Source organism: Macaca thibetana, chromosome 15, assembly GCF_024542745.1.
Source record: "Macaca thibetana thibetana isolate TM-01 chromosome 15, ASM2454274v1, whole genome shotgun sequence".
Taxonomy (NCBI): domain Eukaryota; kingdom Metazoa; phylum Chordata; class Mammalia; order Primates; family Cercopithecidae; genus Macaca; species Macaca thibetana.
In genome coordinates, this window is record NC_065592.1 from 43,687,385 (window position 1) to 43,712,438 (window position 25,054).

Genomic DNA, 25,054 nt, shown 5'->3' on the forward strand with positions numbered 1-25,054 from the left:
GAGGCAGAGGTCAGTGAGCCGACATCACGCCATTGTACTCTAGCCTGGGGGAACAGAGCGAAACTCTGTCTCAAAACAAAAAAAAAAACCATTTTTTACATCATTTTCACCCTCTGTATTCTTACTTTTCTCTTTCTGTAGTCAAGATATTGGACCTGATTAATTCCTTCTCTTTTTCTTATTCATTCACTTATTTTTATTTTCTGAGACAGGGCCTTGCTCTGTTGCTTAGGCTAGAGTGCAGTGGCCCAGTCACAGTTCACAGAAGCCTTGACTTCCCAGGCTCAAGTGATCCTCCCACCTCAGCCTCCCAAGTAGCTGGGACCACAGGTGCACACCACCATACTCAGCTAATTTTTTTTTGAGACAGGTTTCACTCTCACCCAGGTTGGAGTGCAGCGGTGCGATCTCTGCTCACTGCAGCCTCTGCCTCCCAGGCTCAAGTGATCCTCCCCCTTCAGCCTCTTGAGTAGCTGGGACCAGAGGCACACACCACCATGCCCAGCTAATTTTTTGTATTTTTGGTAGAGACAGAGTTTCACCTTGTTGCCCAGGCTGGTCTCAAACTCCTAAGCTCAGGCAGTCCTCCCACCACAGCCTCCAAAAGTGCTATAGGATTACAGGCATGAGCCACCGCATCTGGCCTAGGGTTGTTTTGTTTTGTTTTTGTTTTTTCTATTGGATAGATTTTCAGCCAGGCCTCCTGCCTTAGCCACACCTTCATTCCATTTCCCCTGGCAAGGGCAACCAGTTCCTTGGCCTTTGGGAATGAGATTTATATGTTAGGTTGTTTTATCCACTGCCAGTTTAGGATTTTCACTTTTGGGGTGTGCTGAGTCAGTTAGCACTGATTTACCTGCTCCCCAGCTTCCAAAATGCTATTGAAGCTCTTCTCATTCTCGTTTTTCTTGTGGGTGTATACCTTTAAAACAACAACGAAACCAAAAAACTTCAGTGTTTTTTTTTTTCTTTCTTTCTTTCTTTGAGATGAAGTCTGGCTCTGTCGCCCAGGCTGGGAGTGCAGTGGCATGATCTCAGCTCACTGCAACCTCCGCCTTCCGGGTTCAAGCAATTCTCCTGCCTCAGCCTCCCGAGTACCTGGGATTACAAGTACACACTGCCATGCCTGGCTAATTTTTTTGTATTTTTAGTAGAGACGGAGTTTCACTATGTTGGTCAGGCTCGTCTTGAACTCCTGACCTCAGGTGATCTGCCCGTCTCAGCCTCCCAAAGTGCTGAGATTACAGGTGTGACCCACCACGCCTGGCTTAGTGTCATTTTAGTGGGGTTTCAAGAATGAACAGGGGGCAAATGCATGTGTGCAATCTGCTACCCTCTATAACTGGAAATCTTCCACACTAATATTAATTTGCCCTTTTCACTTATTTAAGGTTCCTAAGATTTTGGAATTTCTTTGCATTCATTCCTCATCGTTAGGGAATGCAAAACTCTAACAAACTTCTGTGGGATAGATATCCATCACTCACACACTGGTCTTTACTAACTTAGCCCCTTAGTGTTATACATGGCTCCTATGAAGAGTAAAGGGAAGCCTGTCAGTAGCTGGGCCCACATGTGTGCATGCCTCCTGGGCTGATGGCTGAATTGGCATTTGCTCCTTATATGACAAGCTCTTAGTGTATGTGCCCATTATCAGAGAGATCACAGGCTTCAAAGGTCCAAGCTTGGCCATCCATTCCACTCTTTTCATCATACCCTTTGTGTTCTGACTTTGAAGCTTTTCTAGGTCTTAACATTTTCTTTGTTTTCCTGTAGAATCATGGATTTTCCTGGTCACTTTGAACAAATCTTCCAGCAGCTGAACTACCAGAGACTTCATGGCCAGCTCTGTGATTGTGTCATTGTGGTAGGGAATAGACACTTTAAAGCCCACCGCTCCGTGCTGGCGGCATGCAGCACGCATTTCCGAGCCCTGTTCTCAGTGGCAGAAGGAGATCAGACCATGAACATGATCCAGCTGGATAGCGAGGTGGTGACAGCAGAGGCCTTTGCTGCACTGATTGACATGATGTATACCTCCACCCTCATGCTGGGGGAGAGCAATGTTATGGATGTCTTATTGGCAGCCTCTCACCTGCATTTGAACTCTGTTGTTAAGGCATGTAAACATTACTTAACGACAAGGACGCTGCCCATGTCTCCCCCCAGTGAGCGCGTTCAGGAGCAGAGTGCCCGCATGCAGCGCTCCTTTATGCTACAGCAGCTGGGACTAAGTATTGTGAGCTCAGCCCTCAATTCTAGCCAGAATGGCGAGGAGCAGCCAGCCCCCATGAGCTCTTCCATGCGCAATAACCTGGATCAGCGCACGCCCTTCCCCATGAGACGCCTTCATAAGCGCAAGCAGTCTGCAGAAGAGCGGGCCAGGCAGCGCCTCCGACCCTCCATGGATGAGTCTGCCATTTCAGATGTTACACCGGAGAATGGGCCTTCGGGGGTTCATTCTCGGGAGGAGTTCTTTTCACCAGATTCTCTGAAAATTGTGGATAATCCTAAAGCTGATGGAATGACTGATAACCAGGAAGACAGTGCGATCATGTTTGATCAGTCTTTTGGCACTCAAGAAGATGCCCAGGTGCCCAGCCAGTCTGATAACAGTGCTGGCAACATGGCACAGTTGTCCATGGCCTCTCGGGCAACTCAGGTTGAGACTAGTTTTGATCAGGAAGCTGCAACTGAGAAAAGTAGTTTTCAGTGTGAAAATCCTGAGGTTGGCCTTGGTGAGAAGGAGCACATGAGAGTGGTGGTTAAATCTGAGCCCCTGAGCTCGCCTGAGCCTCAGGATGAAGTGAGCGATGTGACCTCACAAGCAGAAGGCAGCGAGTCTGTAGAAGTGGAAGGAGTTGTGGTCAGTGCCGAGAAGATAGACCTCAGCCCTGAAAGCAGTGATCGGAGTTTTTCAGACCCCCAGTCTAGCACAGACAGGGTAGGTGATATCCACATTTTGGAGGTCACAAATAACCTAGAGCATAAGTCCACTTTTAGTATTTCAAATTTTCTTAACAAGAGCAGAGGAAATAACTTTACTGCAAATCAGAACAATGATGATAATATCCCAAACACCACTAGTGACTGCAGGCTGGAGAGTGAGGCCCCCTATTTGTTGAGTCCAGAGGCTGGGCCTGCAGGTGGGCCCTCCTCTGCCCCTGGCTCCCATGTAGAGAACCCATTTAGTGAACCTGCAGACTCCCACTTTGTCAGACCTATGCAGGAGGTGATGGGCCTGCCGTGTGTGCAGACTTCAGGCTACCAAGGAGGAGAACAGTTTGGGATGGACTTTTCCAGGTCTGGTTTGGGCCTCCACTCCTCCTTCTCCAGGGTAATGATAGGTTCCCCAAGGGGAGGAGCCAGTAACTTTCCATACTATCGCCGCATAGCTCCCAAAATGCCAGTTGTAACTTCTGTCAGGAGCTCACAGATCCCAGAAAACTCTACCAGTTCCCAGCTAATGATGAATGGAGCTACATCCTCATTTGAAAATGGCCATCCTTCCCAGCCTGGCCCTCCACAATTGACCAGAGCATCTGCAGATGTTCTGTCAAAGTGCAAGAAGGCCTTATCAGAGCACAATGTTTTGGTTGTAGAGGGAGCTCGCAAGTATGCCTGCAAAATCTGCTGCAAAACTTTTCTGACTTTGACAGATTGCAAGAAACACATCCGTGTTCATACAGGTGAAAAGCCCTACGCCTGCCTGAAGTGTGGCAAGAGGTTTAGTCAGTCCAGCCACCTGTATAAGCACTCAAAGACTACCTGCCTGCGCTGGCAGAGCAGCAATCTTCCCAGCACTTTGCTCTAGCTGTTTGTCCTTTCAAGACAACGCTGAGGCCAGTTGTCGGACTGAATTTCTTTTGGTAAGCAGTTAATGCCTTTGGGTTCGAGGCTTCTAGCTGCCCAGTGGCTCTTAAACAGTTTAGCAACTAATAACCAGAGAACTAACATGTAGTAGTTGTGCTGCTGCATTTCTGAATCAAGTGCACGTCTTGGGAAAGGGATGCAATCCCTGAAACCAGGTTCTTCCTTAGGGTTGAGTAATGCAGTCAGAAAGTAGTTTGTAATTGATGTTGAGAGTGGCACATTTAAAAATTTTAAAGTTGAAGTGCAAAAAAAATTTTCTAGCAATTTTTGTAAAACTGTGTAGCATTTAAATTTCCTATACCTTCTGATGGGAATATTATATCCCTGTACAGTGATGCAAAATGCACTTATGTGTAACCAGTAGTGATTTGGTGCCTGTCTTAAAGGAAGGCCTTTGAGGACACGCCTGTCTGCCACAAATGCTTTAAAGTGTATCCTGAGCTAGTCCTAGGCCTCAGAAAGTACTGTATTTTTTATTTTTACCTGATTTGCAGTCACACACACTGCACTTTGGTGCTGACACTGGGTCCAGAGTGAGCATTCTCTTGGACTATTAGGTGTATATACTTTTGAATACATCACTGTTGGATAGATGTTTTAACAGTTTTTTCTGGTTTAAAAACCAAATTGTAAATGGAGTATGTACTTGTAGAGAGTGACAAGGTATTGTTTCCGTATGTGCTGTTTGAGCAGTATTTTAACCAACTTGTATTACAGATGTTACAGTTCTATGTTAGGAAGTCAGAAAAGAGCTTGTGTTTGTCTTTGTTCTGATGACGTGGAGTCGTTTTGTGGGGTCTTCCATGGCACCTTTACCCATTGCTCCATCCAGATGCTGAGGGCCAGTCTAAGCTGACACATCCTACCCCAGGACAAGCCTGTTCTCCATTTCTTCACTCTTCCCTCCCCATATAGCAGCTCTCCCAGGTTTACTGTTTTCGATGACAAATTAACCAAAAATGCCCCCACACGGGTTTTATTACTGTTACATACTATACTTTAACAGTACAGACCCTAATTTTATTATTTGTTGCTTCCCCAATCTGATACCAAATGTTTAAAATTGTTTGAAATCCAAACATGGTAGTGCATGGGTAAATATTTTCTAGCCTGTTTAAGAGTTGACAGCCCATAGCATAGAAGTAATCAAGTAGCATCTGAGACTGTTGGAGGCACTCGGGTCACTGCCCAGGTCCTCTCTGAGCCCTGCAGCCTCACTTCCCCAGCCTCACCTTGCTGTCCTCTGGCACTGTGCCATCGGGGCTGTTAGTGGCACCTGTGTGAGGCCAGGTGTGCGTCCAGGGGAACAGCACAGGTTAATGCATCTCCCTAGGACTCATGAAGTCAGTTTAATTTATGCACGAACATGAGTTTATGTTTTATATGCTTTCTTAGAGATACCAAACCATCATGCATAATTCAGATAAATTATTCAGTTTTTGTGTTTAGAAAGCTAAGTCTGTGTAGCTGGAAACAAAAATAAGCGTGTTTTCTCTCCTGTTAGAGTATGCAGTTACACATCTGTGGATAATTTCATGTTCCAGCAGGGCTTGGCATCTCCCATGGACTGATTCCCAGGAAGAAAAGCCCAAAGGGAAACCCGCGATTCCTTTCGAGTAGACGTGGGAAAGAGCCCGTTGGAGGATATGGGGTCCTGTGAAATTCAGTTGTGTGTGTGGCTCCTTGTTAGCAGTCATGTTGACATAGTATTAGGAGGCTCCCCCATCCACCCTTTACGTGATGTAGGGACCAGTGTCTTGTGAGATTAACCTCGGGACACAGTGGGTTAGCCTGGAGAAAACAAGAGGCCCCACCTGGACCCAGGGAGAGGAGCCAGTGACACAGGGAGAGCGGTGCAGCCCTCTTTCCCTTCCCTGTGGAGGAGGTGGTGCCAGGAGCCTGCCCGCTCACCTCTGCTGAAGCATAAGTGGACTTTGCTTTTGGGGCTTCTCTCTGATACATGCTGGAGCCCTGCCTCTCCACTGCTAGATGGAACCTGGAATCTCTCATCTACCTCTTAGTCGGTCAGTTTCTACGTGTGAGAAGCAAGCTTGTGGGCCAGTGTCCTTGTACATGCTGTAGCACTTAAAAAATAATTCCAGGGTTCCCTGGAAAGCCAGTCCCAGGGTTCCTATGATCTGTAGTTTCTACCTGGATTATAACTGGTATTGGGTACCTGAATTTTGATTGGTTAGCCTTAATTATAGTCTGGCGTGATCATGTAGAATCTTTTCTGGTGATCAGATCATAGAGTTCTATCAAGGCATCCATGTCAGTGGTGCTATGCTGGTTACAACTTGAGATTTTGAAATAAAAAATTTGTCATATTCATGCCTCTAAATATGTGTTATTTTTCTTTAGGTTATTAAGGTTGAAACAAAAGAGGGTAATATATTTTTGCCACCCCTTGACTAGTACTTTGTTTTAAACCAAACCTAGTAAGTTAACTGGTCATTCCCCTCAAATCATTCCCTTCTGCCTTCCCCCGCCTTCCTTTTCTGTCTTTGAGCTATGCACATGCATGAGATTTTGCTTTCAGTCTACCCAGTTGCTCTCCAAGGGCCTACCTAATCTTGTGCTGCTCCCTGGACCTGCCTCTCAAGTTGGAAACTCCATCTGCCAGTACTGGAAGCTGATTCCTTGAGCACAGAGCAGGGCTTTGGCAATGGCAGTGCTGTGGCCTGACCTTGGAGAGGAGTGGGTAAGGTGGTGATTTTAAAAAAAAAAGCCATCCACCTGGGGGCAGGGAGGGGCTGGGGGGACAGGGTGGGCAAAGGGAACCATGTGTAGGTGCTGAAACTGATTTTAAAATTAAATCCACCTACCGCTAATTGTTCTTGACCAAAATAAGAGTGTTAAACGTCCTTACCTAGTTCTCATTTCTTCCAGTTAACTCCTTTTCTGGAAGGGCTCTTTAATTTTCCTGATGGTCTAGGTATCAGATTCAAGTGCCATGGTCACAACTGGGTTCTGCTTGTCCCGTCCTTGGTGAGGGACAAGTGAAGGAATCTGGGCAGAGAAGATGAGGCGTAAGGTGGTTTGGACAGGTTCCAATAAGGAAAATGCCCAGGGCTGAGGGCTGGGGTGGGAAGCAGAGCCAGGCAGATCATTAGATGCTGTGACTTTCAAACAGATGCTCTTTATATTTTTAAAATTTTTTTAGAAACAGGTCCTTGCTACATTGCCCAGGCTAAGTGTAGTGGCAATTTAAAGAGTGATCATAGCACACTGCAGCCTTGAACTGGCCTCAAGATCCTTCCCACTCAGCTTGCTGAGTTGCTGGGACTATAGAGGTGCATCACCATGCCCAGCCATACACACTTGTTAGCTTCCCCATTTACAGGCCAAGACGGTCTCTCAGAGAATTATTTAATGATAGAATTACACACTTTTGGCTCAAGTGTGTCCAGCCACCAATGTGACAAGTACATCTATCAGAATCACTCTTTCCTCAGAGAATAAGACTTTCCCTTGGCTCTGCCTGTGGATCCAAATCAAGCCTGGGTACGGTTTGCCTCCCGGCCCTCCATCTCTACTGTTTGGCTACAGCATGAGTTCACTGGGCATCGGCTCCCCTCTCAGGCCAGCCAACAGGTTGTTAGCTGCCAACATGGACATGGTGTTGCGAGTTCTGTGGGTGGCACTGCCAATGTGGGGCAGGATCACTGGAAAGAAGAGAGAGAGAGGAAGATAAGAAGGGTGGTTCAGCAGCCTTCAACTGGGCTGTTTTCATGGCTTGGGTTTGCCAGTAAGAAGAATAGAGACCACCTCATGGTTCCATGCCTTGCCTTTTCTCCCTTGGTCACTAAGCATGACACTCCCCCAGAGCTGAGGTTCAGACTAACAGAGTGAAGGGCCTCCAGGCTACTAAAACCCAGTCACAATGTGATGAAATACTTGTATTCTAGGGCTAGGTGCAGTGGCTCATGCCTGTAATTCCAGCACTTTGGGAAGCCAAGGCAGGCAGATCACTTGAGCTCAGGAGTTCAAGACCAGCCTGGGCAACATGGCGAAGCCCCATTTCTACAAAAAATACAAATATTTAGCCAGGTGTAGTGGCCCACACCTATAGACCCAGCTGCTTGGGAGGCTGAGGCAGGAGGATTGTTTGAGCCTTGGAAGCAAAAGTTGCAGTAAGCTGAGATCGTACCATTGCACTCTAGCCTGGATGACAGAGGGATACTCTGTCTCAAAACAAAAAAAGGTGAACCTGGGTGCCAATTTGTGCACCTGTACCATGTGCACCTGAAAATGATGCCACATGACCACAAGGTTTCTGAATATAACTCCAAAATGAAATGCTGAACAGCACAGTTATCTCTGTGCCACCCCAGAGCAAGTGAAGTTACTTGCCTCCAAAGAACTGTCAGCTGGGTGCAGTGGCATATTCCTGTAGTCCCAACTACTCCAGAGGCTGAGGTGCAAGGGTCACTTGAGCCCAAGAGTTTGAGGCCAGCCTGGGCCACACAGCAACACGCCATCTTTTACCAAATAAACCCCACAAAACTGCTTTTGGGTTTTTTCCAGGTAGAAATCATGTTTCCTTTTAATTGAGTACATTTTCTTCTTTAAATTCATCATCATTGTAATGGGGTCTTTGTTGCCCAGGCGAGTCTTGAACTCCTGGCTTCAACTGATTCTGTCTCGGCCTCCCAAAGGGCTGGGATTACAGGTGTGAGCCACCACGCCCAGCCATAATTGAGTACTTAATTCACAGTTTCCTCTCCTCTCTGGTAATTAGATCCCCACCTCTCAAGAACATTGCATCTGATCAAACTGAGAGCCAGCATGAACACGGACCCCAAACCAGAGCTTTCAGAATAACAAAGAATAGCAAAAACCAGCCTTTCCCTACACTTAGGAAGGGACCGTGAATGACAGGGTCCAAATTTTCACCATCCAAATAGAAAACCGGGAGCTCAATGCCAACATGGAAACCAAAATATGTCAGGAATGAAGTATAGTAACCCATATACATACTCAAGGTCAGGATGGGTTTGGAGAAATTTGCATCTGACCATTTGGCCTCTTCTAGTAGAGAAGAATTTTTGAGACAGAGTCTTGCTTTGTTGCCCAGGCTGGAGTGTCATGGCACAATCAGCTTACTACAGCCTCAACCTCCTAGGCTCAAGCGATTCTCCCACCTCAGCCTCCTGAGCAGCTAGAACTAGAGGTGCATACCACCACACATGGCTAATTTTTAATTTTTTATAGGGATGGGGTCTCACTATGTTGCCCAGGCTAGATTCGAACTCTTGGTCTCAAGTGATCCTCCTGCCTTGGCTTCCTAAAGTGCTGGGATTACAGGCATGAGCCACCCTAACCAGCCCCATCCCAACATTTTAGACATAACAATGAATCAGAATAAATCTGCTCACTCATAAGAAACATTCCCAGATAATGGTTTTTGGTTGCTGAGATTGAGTAGCACATTATTTCAAAGTGGCAAAATTAAGGGCCATCTAGGAGAATTCAAAAGTGGTGGCTACATTTGCCGACAGGTTTACACAGGACACATATAAACAACCCCCATTTTGTTCAGTGTATATGTCAAGAGGCCAAGCCCCCTGATCATCAAAATACATTATTTTGTACGTTAGTTTACAGGACAACAGAGGAAAAAACACTTTGTTGGGGTGACTAAATGGCATTTTGCGAAAGGTCCGTGTCACTCTGAAGGGATGGAAGGACTGAGTCCTATGGCCTTCATTAACTTGACCCCTCCTCTTTGGTTGCAGTGGCCTCAGTGGGAGCTGCTGCTTCTACATGTTCTGCGGGCTTTTCCTCTACCTCTTCCTCACCTTGGGGACAAAGATCTGGGTATTTCTGCATGCATTCCTGCATGGCCCCACAACTGGTCTACACAGCCTGACCCCTTGACATTCTCCATACTATAGTGGGAGCAGGAAAAGTCCAGTTTGAATTGTTTCCCACAGGGGCCGCTGGCTGTTCCCCCAAGGCACAGGCAGTTCCAGTTAATGTCTCCATTTAGCAGCCTCAATCCGTGCTCCCCTCATAGGGATCACTGGGGTCATCAGCTGCGTTGCTTGGAGCTGCAAGGTCTTTTTTCATCACAAATATGATTGGATCCTTCCCTTCCTGCCGGCAGTAGGACATGGCTGCAGCCCAGTGCTTAGATTTTGCAGAAACAGCAGCGGCGACTGCAGCTTCATGCCCTGACCGCCCTCTCCTCAGACCAAGAACTGTCTTCTGAAGCAGTCCAGGGGCCCTGAGCTGAATTCCAGGACCTGGGGTAGGGGTGGGAAGGCAGTTTTCCTGGCTGTGGGCGACAGCCCTGACATCACACCCAGTGCTCCTTGCAGGCTGGGGTGGGGGGAGGGACGGGAGCGTTTCCAAGGGCTGCGATAATGGGAGCATTCACTGGGGAAAGCAGCTAAAGACCTTTTGTTTAGGTGTCCATTCCAGAATGCAAATTAAAGACAGAGACTGGCCCAGACAACCTAAGGCCCTGATCACTCTGTTAGTCTGGAGGCATAAACTCCACCAGCTACCTGAGCAGATCTTAATATAAAAGAATCATTACGCATAAAGTTGTTAACTCGCTAACTGAGCAGGTGACAAAAATCCAAACCACAAAGTGTGGTCCCAGGACCAGCAGCCTGAGTGGCATCTGGGAGCAGTGAGGAGCACCCTCTCTCAGACCCCACCCCAGACCTGCTGAAATAGAAACCCTCGGGATGGGGCTAGCAACCTGTGTGTGATCAGTCACTCCGCCAGGTGATTCTGACGAACATAAAAGTATGAGAATTGGCCGGGAGCTGCCGGGCGCTCATGCCTGTAATCCCAGCACTTCGGGAGGCCAAGGCAGGTGAATCAGCTGACGTCAGGAGTTTGAGACCAGCCTGGCCAACATGGACAAACCCCATCTCTAATACAAAAATTGGCTGGGCCTGGTGGTGCACGCCTGTAATCCCAGCTACTTGGGAAGCTGAGGTAGGAGAATTGCTTGAACCCAGGAGGCAGGGGTTGCAGTGAGTTCAGATGGCACCACTGCACTCCAGCCTGGGCGACAGAGCGAGACTCTGTCTCAAAAAAAAAACCAAAAAAAAAGTATGAGAACCATTGCACTATGGTAGCACAGAGGTAGCAACTGCCGGAGGCACTTCTGGTGCTGCAACTCAGACTTCTGTGGCAGGGGCACTGACTGGCTGTTGCTTTTATCTCTGAGCGGGGCTCAGTGCGGCTGGTTCACCAAGTGTTGGAAAAACTGCAAACTGGATTCCCCAGCCACTATGGGGAGCAAACTGGTACTGTGAGGTTAAGAAGTGCTGCTGCCACTCCCCCAAAGACAGGAAGGGAGGGCAGAAGGAAGCAGGCCCTCCCACACCCACACCCAGAGGGCCTCCAGTGCAGCTGGCACAGCAGAAATGGGGTGTGCAGAGGCCTGGCCCCAGCCCCACAAAGCAGAAGAGAGAAGGGGGCTTTGTTGTGAAACAACAGCTTGAAAAACTGGCCGAGTTATAAATATTGGCATTGTCATTACACTTTTAATTTTTCACACCTAAACTGGTAATAGCAATTTAGAGTAACAGGTTTTACACGAGTCACCGTGGTATAACACATGTAGACATGTAGTCAGCCCACTTTGTTGTTGTTTTTGAAATGGAGTCTCACTCTGTTGCCCAGGCTGGAGTGCAGTGGCACAATCTCGGCTCACTGCAACCTCCACCTCCCAGGTTCAAGCGATTCTTCTGCTTCAGCCTCCCAAACAGCTGGGACTACAGGCACACACTACCATACCCGGCTAATTTTTGTATTTTTAGTAGAGATGGGGTTTCACTATATTGGCCAGGCTGGTCTCGAACTCCTGACCTCATGATCCGCCCACTTCAGCCTCCCAAAGTGCTGGGATTACAGGTGTGAGCCACCACACCCGGCCCACTCTTTTTTTTTTTTTTTTTTTTTCCCTAAAACAAATCCTCTCACACCTACACTCTGTTCCTTTAGGGACAGAGACCCAGCAGAACATGCTCAAGAGGACGGCTCCTGTCATACACCCATGTCACTAACAGTGTAAACATTTAAAGTCCCTGGTGTGTCCCTTTGGGTTCAGCACTTGCTCACACTAGCTCCACACCCGGCCCCTCAGGACCCCCTCGAAAACACTGGTCCTGCAGGGCAGCAGGGAGTTTGCGTCAGAAAATGCAGTTCTTACCACAGTTCTTCAGGGTCAGAAGAGGGTGGTTTGTAGGCAGTGGTTCTGGGGTCGTCACATCCAGTCCAGCAGCTGCGATCTGACCACTGGCCAAGGCCTGGTACAGGTCGTCCTGGTTTACAACGTCGCCCCTGGGAATGACAGTGGTGACGTGGGTACCATGAAGATCCCTCCGCCCAGGCCACCTTTGAGGCAGAACCACCTACAGAATGAATTTTTCCACTCACCTGACACTTGGCACTGACTTTTAAAGCACTAAGTCTTAGGTATACTTACAGTATGTCTATCAGTCTTATATACTCAGAGAACTCCAGCCCTGCCTCCTCCTAGCTGTGTGACCTTGGGCAAGTTTCTCAAATTCTCCGTGCCTCGAATTATCTGTGTCTCAAATTATCTGCTCTGTGACATAAGGAGAATACCACCTAACTCCCAGGCATGTTGGGAGGATTAAAGCTTTCTTACATGCTCTACTGCATGAACAGGGCCCAGAAGGGCATCTGTTAGGCCCCATCCAAGTGTTTCTGATCCGGTTGGCCCCCAGACCCCCACTGAGAAGCACCACAGTGTGCTATCAGGCACCTGCCTAAACCAGAGCAGAGGAATGAGCACACCCCTAACCACATCCATCAAAGGCAGCGGCCACTGAAGTCAAGAACTGATCTTCTAGAGACTGTATATTGTGCACTAAGTAATACAGGGTCCTGGGCTGTCCTGGGTACACGCAGGCACCCGGTACACGGCAGCTATGACTGGTGCCAGCCAGCAGTGCGAGTCCTGTGGTCCTGCATGTTTCACTCTTCCATTCCCAGGTTACCTGTTTTGTGGCTAAACATTGGTAATTACAGGTACCTTTGGGGTGGATAAGTCCTCAGGGTGACCTCACCTAATCCCCCTTCCCCTAAACTTACGTAAACAGGCTCAAGGGGGACCAGCTAGGAAGGCCTTGGAGTGGCAGAGAAGGAAGGTCTGACCCCCATACATGCTCAATGGCCTGACGGCAGCCCTCGGGACAGTGTGAGGAACTACAACCACGTGAGTTTTAGGGTCTGTCTGCCCAGGGAGGTAAGATTCAAAATATCACTGAACCACAGCCAGCCAAAGCCAGGCTCAGCAGTGTGGGAGGCGGCCTCCAGAGGGCCCTTCAGATCCTGAAGTCCAGCCCTTTGTGGTTGAGGACAATGGGCCTGCCAAGGCTTCCTGGGAACACTCCCTGAAGCCACCCTGCTGTGTGCCAGGCCCTGCCAGGCAGGGGCCACTGCTGAGAAGCAGGCAGGCTAGGCCCACTCCGACGGCTCTTCTTCCCTGTGTGGAGCTCTCGTGTATTCCCACGAATTTCTGAGTGGGTTGGTTGGTTTATGGAAACCAGCAAGCTCAGCCTGGGGTCTTAACAACCCACGGGGAAGAAAATCTCCAGATGGCAGCAGTGGGGACGGCTCCTCTCCAGGCTTGCTGGGTAAGGTGGCCCTAGGATACCTGCTGATGTTGACGAACACAGCTGTTTCCTTCATCTTCTGGAAGAAGTCCTTGTTGCAGAGTCCCTTGGTTGCAGGCGTTAAGGAGCAGGCCACAACGATGAAATCAGACTGGGTAGCCAGCTCAGGGGTAGACACTGAGGGAGGGCAGGACTCCATCAGGCACTGAGTCCCAGGCTAGGGACAACCAGATGGTGGGAAACCAGCCCCTTGCTCCCGACTCCCATAACAGAGACTCCCAAGATGCTTCCTGAAGGCTGAGTCTCTACCTGGACAACTCTCATGAGTGTACAAAGTCAAATCACACACAGTGGGACCTGGACCACTCTGGCTTTAATCACCTTCAGGGCCCAAAGTGTCCAGGGGCGTGGGGAATGCTTGAGATCCAGCCTGCCTTCTGCTCACCAGGCTGTGGACCCGCCAGGGGCTGGATCCGCCTGGACTAAAGCGCACAGAGGCTAGGGCAGTGCTTGCCAGTTGATGAAGGAAAAGCGAGTGCAAGTGCCCAGCCCTTCCTCACACCCATCACCATCCCCGCTGCTCCGCCCACAACGGGGATGGCAACACAGGACGCTGAAAGACGGGAGCCCTGGACTGCTCTGCTGGCACGGAGAGGACCTGGGTAAGTCCCTGTGCCCCTTGAGTGGGCCTGTGTCCAGGGGCAGGGAGATTAAACATCTACCAGACACAGCAGCCCCTGGACATGACTGGAGCTCCTGCCCTCTGCCTGAAAATGCCACCATTGAGAGAAAATACTGCCTCTCAACTGGGCACAGATAGGCTCCTGTGGAAATCAAGCTTCACTTACCAAACTCTGCCTGGAATTCCGCTGCTTCCTCAGGCCTGGGCTGGCGCCCTGTGTATAGAAATCTCTGGACACCAAATGGTTTCAGACGCCGAGCAATGGCCTGGCCTAGAGCAAGGAGAGTCCGTGTCTCGTTCCCAGTCCCGCAGAGGGCAGGGGCGCCACCCAGCAGCTCCGGGACAGCGGCCCTCAGGGCAGACCCTTTCATCAGCACAGCCCCAGAGCTGCCTGCTCCTGTCTCCCCCAAAGTGGGTGGGGGGCTGGCTGCCCCGCCGTAACCAGCCCCCGGCCAGCCCGCACTGCCCCAGGGATCTGGAGACAGCACCTCAGCTCCCCTGAGGCTGTCACTGGCTGATGCTGTCCTCACATGGTCCAAGCCATCTGGAAAGCCACTCAGGTTTTTCCTAACCTCTGAGAACTGGAGAGAGTTTTCACAAAGGAGACGCCTGGTCAAGCAGTCCCCTCCTTCATCCTGGACCCTCTGCTTCTGTGAATGCCGTCTCAGACTCCATTTGACTTTTGGTGGCACTGCCAAACTGCCAGCTCACCCCAGACCGACACTTTTCATGTACGCTGCTGCTGAGGCAGATTTGTGCAGTTGGATTTTCAGGCTCAGAACGTGCCCCAAAGCTGTTGGGTTCCTCCAAGCAACTCTCTAGTGGGAGGCAGGGCTGTTTGCTGGTTAGACAGTTTCTCCACACTCTCCACCCTCACCCGCACCCCTGCACCAGGCAGGATGACAGAGAATCCCGATAGCTAGCTGCTTGGCTAGGCCCAAGCGCTTCTGCCAGGCTTCTCCAAATAACGGCCACTGGAAGAAAAGTGGCTCTGCCTCATCTGCAGAACTGCAGATCAACTCTGCCCACTGAGCCCTCTGGCCCGAGTTAGGGCTTCGTGAGTCACAAACCTTCCAGAACCAAAGCTGGAGTAGGTGTCGGGGGAATGGGCTCTCTCACAGTAACCACTCCTAAGGGCCCCAACACAGCATTTGTAGTCTTCATCTGTTCTTTACGGAGCTGGAATCATGAAGCCCCCTGATCCTCAGGCAACTTGCTTTTATCACCTAGTGAGACGGAGTCTTAGGCTGGAGGCAGTGGCCGGAAGCTCACTGCAAGCTGCTCCCGGGTTGGTTTATGCCTCAGCCTCCCGATGTATTGGCTACAGGCGACCACCACCACCTGTGTTTTTTTTGTACAAAACTGGGGTAACACCGTCAGCTAGAGATCTCCTCTCGTGATCCACCCGTGGCCTCCCAAAGTGCATTACAGGCTTGAGCCCTGACAAGGAACATGTTTGGGTATTTGCCTGTGTTTTACTAAACTGTAACCCTCACTAGAGATACCTCTACTGCAGGCAAAGTGCCCTGACAGCATGTGGGTCTTCTCAGCCTTCAGAAACGTGGTGCCAGGGATGCAAACCACAGCTGTGAGAGCCGGGGCGGGCAAGTGGGCAGGTGGGGGCCTCACCTATGCGCCCCAGCCCGACGATGCCGACAGTGCTCTGCGTGAGTCCATAGCCACACAGCCAGAGGGGCTTCCACGAGGTCCAGCCACCACTAGGGGAGAGAGAGTGGCAGGTGAGAAGCCCAGCCTTGGGCCAAGATGAGGGGGCGCTGAGAACCCAGCACCTCTGACTGTGGTCCAAGGTACAAACCCATCCTCCAGGTCAGGGACTGAGAGTGGGATGAGGCACCGCCCCTCAGCGCTGCAGACGAGCAGCAGCAACGACTCCTCCTTTAAAGCCACTAGGGACACAGAACTTGAGGGCGGGAAGGGGCCTTACTGGCTCTCATCCTGTTTTGCAGATGGGAAAACAAACCAGACAGGGTGACCTACCTGAGGTCACACAACCGGAGAGAGCTGAGAGCAACAGGCTGCAAACTCAGGATTTACGATTCCAAAACAAGTTCTCTTGGCACTTTAGGGCAGCAACAAAGAGTACAGCCACAGGGCCCACGCTGCTGCCCTGGGCAAGAGACGGAGCCTGCCCTGAGCCACCTCCCGTAGACATGCTGACTCCCCAGACAGGACAGAGAGCAGGACTCAGCACTGTCTACTCTGCTCCACGCCCCGTGCTGGGGCCCACGCTGCTGGTCACACACTGTGACAGCCTGCGTTTGCACACCTCCCACCGTGACTCAGGCCAGTCCCTCCATCTGCACATGGAATGCTTCCCCCAGCTTTTTTTTTTTGAGAAAGGGTCTTGCTCTGTCACTCACCCAGGTTGGAGTACAGTGATATGATCCCAGTTCACTGCAGCCTCTGCCTCCCGGGTTCAAGCAACCCTCCCTCCTCAGCCTCCCGAGTGAGTAGTTGGGACTACAGCGTGTAACACCACACCTGCCTAATTTTTGTATTTTTCGTAGAGACAGGGTTTTGCCATGTTGCCCAGGCTGTTCTCTAACTCTTGAGGCTCAAGCAATCTGCCCGCCTCGGCCTCCCAAAGTGCTGGGATTACAGGTGTGAGCCACCGTACCCGGCCCACTCTAACTCTTGATATACAGGCCGAAATCCCTGATCTGAAACCTTCAGGCTAGATTTTAAAATTGGCCTTTAAAATGGCAGCATGGCGCAGGTAGTAGATTCCACACATCACCCTCTGCAGTGTCTGGGCAGCACCCTGTTTTAAACGGTGTTATGTCTGCAGCAAAACTTAGGAAAGTCACATTAAGTGGGAGAAATAAAAGCCTTAAATAGTCTCCTGTTAGTATGAAAGAACTTTCAGCTGTCCAACGTTTTTAGATTTTTGGCATCTAAGGGACCGTGGACCTGCAGCCTTCAGGACTCAAGCAGACGCCCACCTGCTACTTATTCTGTGAAGCCCTCCCTGATCCACACTCTCCCGGCTAGCCCTCACCCACCAGCAGAACTTGTTTGTCCTCCCTCATCCTCTTCTCTCACCACTTCCCTTCCTGCCTTTATTGCAGCTCTGCCTCGTGCTTTAATTATTTTAGCTGAGTCCTCACTCAATGGGGCACACCTGGGGTCAGGGACTGAGCAGAGCCAATGTTTCTGCCAGGCATTCACTTTTTTTTTTTTTTGAGACGGAGTCTCACACCGTCACCCAGGCTGGAGTGCAATGGCGTGATCTCAGCTCACTGCAACCTCTGTCTCCTGGGTTCACATGATTCTCCTGCCTCAGCCTCCCAAGTAGCTGGGATTACAGGGGCCCGCCACCACACCTGGCTAATTTTTTTTTGTATTTTTACTAGAGACGGGGTTTCACTGTGTTGGCCAGACTGGTCTCGAATTCCTAACCTCATGATCCGCCCACCTCAGCCTCCCAAAGTGCTAGAATTACAGGCGTAAGCCACCGCACCTGGCCTGCGTTCACTCACTTCTTCACTTCCTCGATGGCCTCCGGCAACCGGCGGCAGGTGGTAAGTAGCAGGGAGACTGCAAGTTCCGCGGTGGCATCTGTCAGGACATCTGGGGTGTAGCCAACTCGGATCCCACTACGAATCAAACATGTGGTGGTAACATCAGCCTCAACCACCTTTACTGATGTCTACTGCTGGGATATTTCCATGGAGTTACTTTGTTCCCTCTTTGATCTGCCTGCCAGGAAGCTCAGAACTATAAATGAGCACTCAAAAACGGTCAGTCTTCATTCCTATTTAGATTGTCTCCCACTTTGGAAGGATATGAAGATGGAAGATTAGGGTTCAAGGACTGAACAAGTAACTTAACCTTTCTGAATTTCCTCATCTGAAAGAGAAAGAATACCTGCCTTCGCTACTTCAAGGTATTGTTGTGGGGATCAAAAAAGATAATGAATGTGAAAGGGTGCCACCTACACAGAAGTTACCCACTGTTTCTGACCGCTGGGGTTTATTGTAACTGACCTGTGCACATGTGGACAGATTCTATCATCAGCCACCCACATTCTCCCTGAACGGCCGAGGGATATGAAGTAAAAACAAATCAACAGCTCCTCTTTCTTTCTCTCATACCCACCCCTCTCGCTAGGCCCCCTCCAGATCCCAAGCTACAGTTACCGCTTCTTGATTTCATCCAAAGCCAAGTGGTCCACGCCCACGGACAGGGTGCTGATAACTTTGAGATTGGCCCCTGTTGTGCAGAAAGTGCTTTGTTAGTATCTTTCCTCGAGGAACTCAAAGCCACAGCACTGGGGACTATCATGGGGACACCGCTTATTATTGTTTTCTTAGAATAAGAGGCTGACATCTCTGTTTTTCACTTAAAACTCTGAATAATCCCCTTTGACAGCCTCAGACACTGCATCTCAGGGAGGTGAAGTGGCCTGGCTCAGTCACAGGCAGAGCTGGGTTCACCTCAGGGCCTCTGCCACCAAGGCCCCGCTCTTCCCCACTGGCCGTCCACCCAGTGAGGCCTCGGGTCTCCTTCAGCCATGCTGGGGCCTCCCCCATGGACACCTCTGAGAGTGCCAAGGTGGTGGCTGGGACGCGACCCTCTCTACCCCCTCCTGCAAGCAGGACACCAGAAAGCTTCCAGGCCAAGGCCAGGGCACGGGGTGACTCAGCACTGACTCACAAGGGTCCCTTCCCATCTGGCAGCCCGAGTCTGAACCTTTTCTCAAAACTGTCACAACAGCCTCGCAGGGGGAGGCTGATCCTTCCGCGGGCTGAGAGGCATGGCTGCGGCTGCGGGAGGACATCCCGCTGGAGCTCGGTGCTGAGCTGGGTCCTCCCTCACACGACGCACAGGCCCAGAATGGCCAGGGTCTTGCCGGAGGTCACAGAGCAAGGTTGTGGCAGGGCTGGAGAACCCAGGGCCTTGGATGCTCTTCCCCACACCCACAGTCTCCACACCACGGTCTTTGCCTTCCCAGGGCCCCCCCGCCAAGGGGTTCACAGCAGGAGGGAGGGGCAGGGCCTGTGCCAGAGCAAGCTATCTGCCCGCTTAGGCCTGGTATCGCAGGAACCGCCCTCAGAACCCAGACAGCACTGCAGAGCAGCCCAGGAGCCAGCGGCGCAGGCTGAGGGGCCCACAGGGCCAAGCCACCCTCGAGTCCCCTGCCCACCCAGCGCGCACCTGCGGCATCCAGGATCCTCTTGTCCACACGGTCAGAGAGGAGGCAGAGCAGGCCGTGGGCCCCCGCCACACCTCGCTCCAGCTCCTTGACGGGGATGGGCTCATCCGAGTCCCACTGCTCCACCTCACAGCTGCGGGGAAAGGGAGGCCCTCAGGAGAAGCAGGAGCCGCACACCTGTCCCCACCCCTCCCAGCTGGGAACCCTGGCCTCTGATGGCCCTGGCCTCAGGCTGCCCGGGGCTGGCTGAGGGGAGGCAGGGTCAGGCAGGGGTGGCCTCAGAACTGTCCCGAGAGAACAGGTGACAGGTGAAGGGCTAAAGGGCCCCCGAGCAGAGCCTAAGCTGCAAGGGGAAGGCATGGGGACAGCTCTCAGGTCAGCACAGAGAAGAGCTTTCCCACACTCACAAGGGCTGGGCGGCCAAGCAGGCAGCCAACTGCAGGGAAGGCCCGTGAGGGGCAGGGTGTGCCTCAGGTGGGGGCCTGGATTCAATGGCCTGTTGCATCTCTTCCTGTCCGTGGAGTCCATGAAATAGAAAACTCTCATAGTTGGACTGGGCCAGGACAGATAAGGTCAAGGCCACCCAACGCTTCCACGGCAGCTCACGGGAACCGGATATTTGTCCCAGTGGTGCACCATGGAATTCAGTACAGCCAGCATGTGTGGAGCCTCTATGCGGCAGGACACAGGATAGCTACTCGCACCTCCTGACCGAGCCCGGGCCACGGACCACTTCATCCACCTCCCCATGAGCAGGATACAGTGTGAGCTACTGTTACCACGAGCGCGGCTGCTGCCTTCCGCCTTCTGCTCTACAAAGTGGGTCCTTGGCAAAGGTTTTGTTGCAGTGAACAAAATGTGAAAATCTCATCTGGCCCTAGAACTGCCTGCTGAGGCGGGGTTGCATCCTCTTCCTATCTAACATTGGAAACACAAATCTGATCAAATGCAGTGATCAGACAGCAGTCAGATGCAGAACTCCCAGGAGTTCCTCCACTTGGGAGCTGCGTGGCTTTGGGAAGGAACTTAACCCTAAGACCAGCCTCCAGTTTTTAATTAGTTTTTAACAGTGCTGCCAGGATTAAAAGTTTATGTATATGAAGCACCTGGTAAGGTTGGCCCACAAAAAGGGTTCCATTTAGCAAGGGTGGGCCAGGTGCAGTGATTCATGCCTGTAATCCCAGAACTTTGGGAGGCTGAGGTGGGAGGATCCCTTCGTACAGGAGTTGAAAACCAGCCTGGGCAACACAGTGAGACCCTCGTCTCTGCTTAGCCAGGCATGGTGGTGCATGCCTGCAGTAGTCCCAGCTACTTGGAAGGCTGAGGTGGAAGTATCGCTTGAGTCCAGGAGGTTGAGGCCGCAGTGAGGTATAATTGCGCCACTGCACTCTAGCCTGGATGAGAGTGAGACCCTGTCTTAAAAATAAATAAATTAATTAAAAGGGTCCTCAGGCCGGTCATGGTGACTCACACCTGTAATTCCAAACTTTGGGAAGCTGAGGCAGGAGGATCGCTTGAGCCCAGGAATTTGAGACCATCCGGAGCAACAGAGTGAGACCCCCATCTCTACAAAAAAATCAGAAAATTAGCCGGTGGTGATTGTTTGCACCTGTAGTCCCAGCTGCACGGGAGGCTCAGGTGGGAGAACTAATTGGGCCCAAGAAGTCGAGGCTGCAGTGAGCCACGAGCGATCAAGCCATTGCACTCCAGCCTGTGCAGCAGAGTGACTCTGTCTCAAAAAAATAAATAAATAAAGATAAGTAAATATAAAGAAAAAGAGTCATCAAAGGCCCCTGCCAAACGTCCGAGGGGCCAGGTCAGTGACCGCCACATCCCTGACCCCACGTGCCCTGCGGGAGCGTGGAGAATTAGCCTGGACCTTGCCTCAGGGGCAATCTCCCCCTCTCCAAAGCCGGAACTGCAGGTCCCAGCGTCGTCTTAAGAGTCCTGGAGAGAACTGGGCCCCAGAGAACTTTCTCCGAGCCTCCCCAAAACTCCAAGCCCGCCCCAGCCAGCCACAAGGCCCAAACGCCCCGCCCAGCTCTCCGGTCCCCGGGACCACCCCGCCCCTCCCCCACGGGGCCCGGGGCTCTTACTCTGCCGCCCGGGCGAGCGCGGCCCTGCCCTCGGGGGGTATCCTGCGGGTGACGAACACCTTCATGAGTAGCACCGGTCTCATCCGCCGTGCAGCCGCCGACTCAGACCTGGCAGGACGGAACCTGACCCCGGAACGGACCTGGGCCGGGGCGGGGCCAGGCTGGAGTGGGCGGGAGAAACGCCGCGCGACGTGCTCAGGGGGGTGTGGCTTCGCCTGCGGGAGTGCGCGGTTGCGGCTGGGCTGTGACTGCGCGTGCTCGGGGAGTGGCAGCCACAGTGACCCTACACCGTGTCCTTGTGTGGGGGGGAGCGGGGGGTGTGCGCCTCGTGCCACTGGGGAATCAGGGCCCCGGGGGAGTGGGAGCAGTATCTTCTCCAAGGCCTCATGGGACCCCTAGTTTCTGTACACGCTCAGTATCCTGTTTCCACAGGCTCAGGCCTTAAGAGACTGAAAGCCCCTACTTTTTCTGTGTCTTGGGTTGGCCCAGGGTGGAAACCCAGGTTCCAGGCTGTGAGGAAGTCCAGGACACACAGAGAGGTCATGTGTAGGTGTTCAGGCCGACAGCACAGCCGGGGGCCCAGCTGACAGCCAGCTCAATGACCAGAGGTATGAGTGAGGAAGCCTTCCGATGACTCCAGGCCAACTCCTATCTGACTACAGCTACAACCGCACGCAAGAGCCTTTAGGATAATCACTGGCTGAGCCCAGAGCCCAGTCAATCCCGGAACCATAAAAGATGATAATGCACTGACTGCTGTTGCTCTCAGCCGTTCAATTTTGGAGTAATTCTTTATGCAGCAATAAATAACTGATACACTATGTGTGCGAAACCCAGAAGCCGTACGAATACAACTAATTCTCCATTAAAAAATTAACCGTACCATCCTGAATGCATCTAATCTTGGAAACTAAGCCTGGTTAGGGCTTGTATGGGAGACTGCCTGGAAATACCAGGTGCTACAGGCTTATGTTTATCTAAAAAAAAAAGTAATAACAACAAAATCATAAGACAACAAACCGGGAAAAATACCATATATTTGCAACTCATTTTATAGACAAGGGGTTAATTTCCTTATTGCACAAATAGTTCCTAAGACAAAGATGCCCAGCTTATCTGAATATGCAAAGGATACCAATGGACAGTTTACAGAAAAGGAAATGGCTTTTAAATGTATAGCCAGGCACGATGGCTCATGCCTGTAATGCCAACACTTTAGGAGGCCGAGGCAGGCAGATCACTTGAGGTCAGGAGTTTGAGACCAGCCTGGCCAACATGGTGAAACTCTGTCTATACTGAAAATACAAAAATTAGGCGGGCGTGGTGGTACATGCCTGTAATTCCAGCTACTCAGGAGGCTGAGGCAGGAAAATTCCTCGAGTCCAGGAGATGGAGGTTGCACTGAACCGAGATCCCACCACTGCACACTCCAGCCTGGGTGACAGAGCGAGACTCTGTCTAAAAAAAAAAAAAAAAAAAAAAAAAAAAAGTGAAAAGTGCTCAACTTGACTCAAAAAAGAACTGCATATTAAAATTACAGCAAGATACCAATGTAAAAAATAATACATTGGGGAAACAGGTGCTTTCATACGTTGCTGGTAGGAGTATAAATCAAGCAACTTCAATAAAGAACGTTTGGCAGTAGCTATCAAAATTTAGACTGCACATCTTTTTTGACCCAGAAATTTTGCTTTTAGGAATTTACCTTACAGACGTATTCACACATGTGCAAAATGCTGTCTGCCAAAAGCTCTTCATTGTGGCATTGTTGGAATAGTAAAATATGGGAAACAACCTAAAGGTCCATTCATAGGGGACTGTTCATTACATATGCTTCATTCCTACAGTGAAATATTCTGCATCAATCAAAAGAGTGAGGCAGCCCTGTGCGTACCAGTGTGGAATGATCTCCAAGATGTACTGTCCAGTGAGAAAACAGGGTGATGCAAAGTGCATATGTTACCATTTATAGGAGAAAGTATATGCCTTTTTTTTTTTTTTTTTTTTTTTTTGAGACAGGGTCTCAGTCTATCTAGGCTGGAGTGCAGTGGTACGAACTTGGCTCACTGCAACCTCCACCTCCTTGGCTCCAGTGATCCTCCCACCTCAGCCTCCTGAGCAGCTGGGACCACAGGCACGCGCCACCACACCCAGCTAATTTTTTGTATTTTTCGCACAGACAGGGTTTCACTATGTTGACTGGGCTGGTCTCGAACTCCTGGACTCAAAGCAATCCACTTCCAAAGTTCTGGGATTACAGGCGTGAGCCACGACACCTGATCACCCATTCCTGTGTGTTAAATATCCCTGGAAAGATGTACAAGAAACATCTTTCTTGTTTCTTTGGGAACAGGCCGGGCACAGTGGCTCACGGTTTGTAATTCCAGCACTTTGGGAGGCTGAGTCAGGAGCATTGCTCAAGCCCAGGAGTTTGAGACAAGCCTGGGCAACATAGCGAGACCCTGTCTCTAAAAAAAAAAAAAAATTGTTTTTAATTACCCAGGCGTAGTGGTGTGCACCTGTAGTCCCTGTTACTTGGGAAACTGAAGGAGGAAGATTGCTTGAGCCTGGGAAGCTGGGGCTGCAGTGAACTGTGATCGTGCCACTGCACTCCAGCCTGGGCAACAGAGTGAGACCCTGTCTCTAACAAAAAAAAAAAAAAAAAAAGGAAAAAAGAAAGAAAAAGAAAGAAGAAAGAAGAAACTGGGGACAGTGGCTGTCTCTGGGGAGAAGAACTGGTGAAGGGGGACAGAGTAAGAGACACAATTTTCACCCTTTGGGAGTGAATTTATTGTGCATTTATTATCTATTCTCAAAATAAAGAAAACATTCATTTAAAAATAGCACTTGGCCAGGCACAGTGGCTCATGCCTGTAATCCCAGCACTTTGGGAGGCTGAGGCGGGTGGATCACCTGAGCTTAGGAGTTCGAGACCAGCCTGGCCAACATGGTGAAACCCCATCTGTATTAAAAACACAAAAAAATTAGCCGGGCGTGTGGCAGGTACCTGTAATCCAAACTACTCAGGAGGCTGAGGCAGGAGAATCGCTTGAACCCAGGAGGTGGAAGTTGCAGTGAGCCAAGATCACACCACTTCACTCCAGCCTGGGTGACAGAGTGAGACTCCATCTCAAAAACAACAACAACAACAACAACAAACCTCTGTCTCAAAAATAAATAAATGAAATGAAATGAAATAAATAAATAAAAATAGCACTTGGCCAGATGTGGTGACTGATTCCTGTGATCCCAGCACTTTGGGAGGCTAAGGCAGGAGGACTAATTGAGGTCAGGAGTTCAAGACTAGCATGGACAATATAGGGAGGCCCCCCCACACCCCTGTCCCTACAGAAAAATCTAAAAATTGGCTGGTTGTGGTGGCTGAGTCCCAGGAGGCTGAGGCAGGAGGATCACTTCAGCCCAGAAGTTGAAGGTTACAATAAGCTATGATTGCACCACTGCACTCCAGCCTGGGCAACAGAGTGAGACTCTATCTCAATAATAATAATAATAATGGTCTCCAAAACACTTCCTGCTGTCATTTTGAGTCCTTGCACACTAAATATCAACTCCCCTGCCTTAGCTGTGGCCTTGCCCCTTCATTGCTCAGGTGTCTCCC

The 25,054-nt window shown here is 50.6% G+C and overlaps 2 protein-coding genes and 1 pseudogene across 9 annotated transcripts in view; 1 reads left to right on the forward strand and 2 right to left on the reverse strand.

The window, feature by feature from the left end:
- Positions 1-6,214, forward strand: part of ZBTB5 (zinc finger and BTB domain containing 5) — a 45,002-nt gene extending 38,788 nt beyond the window's left edge. For 3 of the 4 annotated variants that reach the window (XM_050762111.1, XM_050762113.1, XM_050762112.1), the window contains exon 2: positions 1,777-6,214. In XM_050762111.1, coding sequence (XP_050618068.1) covers positions 1,781-3,814 — 2,034 coding nt within the window. In that variant the 5' untranslated portion in view covers positions 1,777-1,780 and the 3' untranslated portion in view covers positions 3,815-6,214. The remainder of the gene's footprint in view (positions 1-1,776) is intronic. The other variant, XR_007719935.1, reaches the window with a different exon arrangement.
- On the reverse strand, positions 2,962-21,562 carry GRHPR (glyoxylate and hydroxypyruvate reductase). Of its 4 annotated transcripts, none has more exons than XR_007719939.1 (10): positions 19,747-21,162; positions 19,342-19,472; positions 18,324-18,396; positions 17,664-17,780; positions 15,793-15,881; positions 14,330-14,434; positions 13,523-13,658; positions 12,050-12,180; positions 6,743-6,882; positions 2,962-2,980 (listed from the first exon to the last, which is right to left on the reverse strand). XR_007719939.1 is itself a non-coding variant. In XM_050762217.1 (9 exons), exons 1-9 carry the CDS (start codon positions 21,516-21,518, stop codon positions 7,417-7,419), a joined length of 987 nt encoding a protein of 328 aa, XP_050618174.1. In that variant the 5' UTR covers positions 21,519-21,562; the 3' UTR covers positions 7,229-7,416. The 4 variants fall into 4 exon arrangements, 2 of the variants coding, with proteins under 2 accessions (XP_050618174.1, XP_050618173.1); XR_007719938.1 differs by lacking the exon at positions 2,962-2,980 and adding an exon at positions 6,204-6,559; XM_050762217.1 differs by lacking the exons at positions 2,962-2,980; positions 6,743-6,882; positions 19,747-21,162 and adding exons at positions 7,229-7,538; positions 21,436-21,562.
- On the reverse strand, positions 7,545-12,043 carry LOC126938096 (mitochondrial intermembrane space import and assembly protein 40-like; annotated as a pseudogene). Its single transcript, XR_007719943.1, has one exon. The product of XR_007719943.1 is annotated as a mitochondrial intermembrane space import and assembly protein 40-like (transcript).
- Positions 21,563-25,054: the final 3,492 nt, after the last annotated feature.

Excerpts from the sequence above, each read along its gene's own strand:
- GRHPR (XM_050762216.1), bottom strand. The coding sequence starts at position 19,844 with ATGCAACAGGCCATTGAATCCAGGCCCCCACCTGAGGCACACCCTGCC. Across the intron at positions 18,397-19,341 it reads GAGGATCCTGGATGCCGCAG|GGGCCAATCTCAAAGTTATC; the intron begins GTGCGCGCTGGG and ends TCTGCACAACAG. Across the intron at positions 15,882-17,663 it reads GCCATCGAGGAAGTGAAGAA|TGGTGGCTGGACCTCGTGGA; the intron begins GTGAGTGAACGC and ends TCTCTCCCCTAG.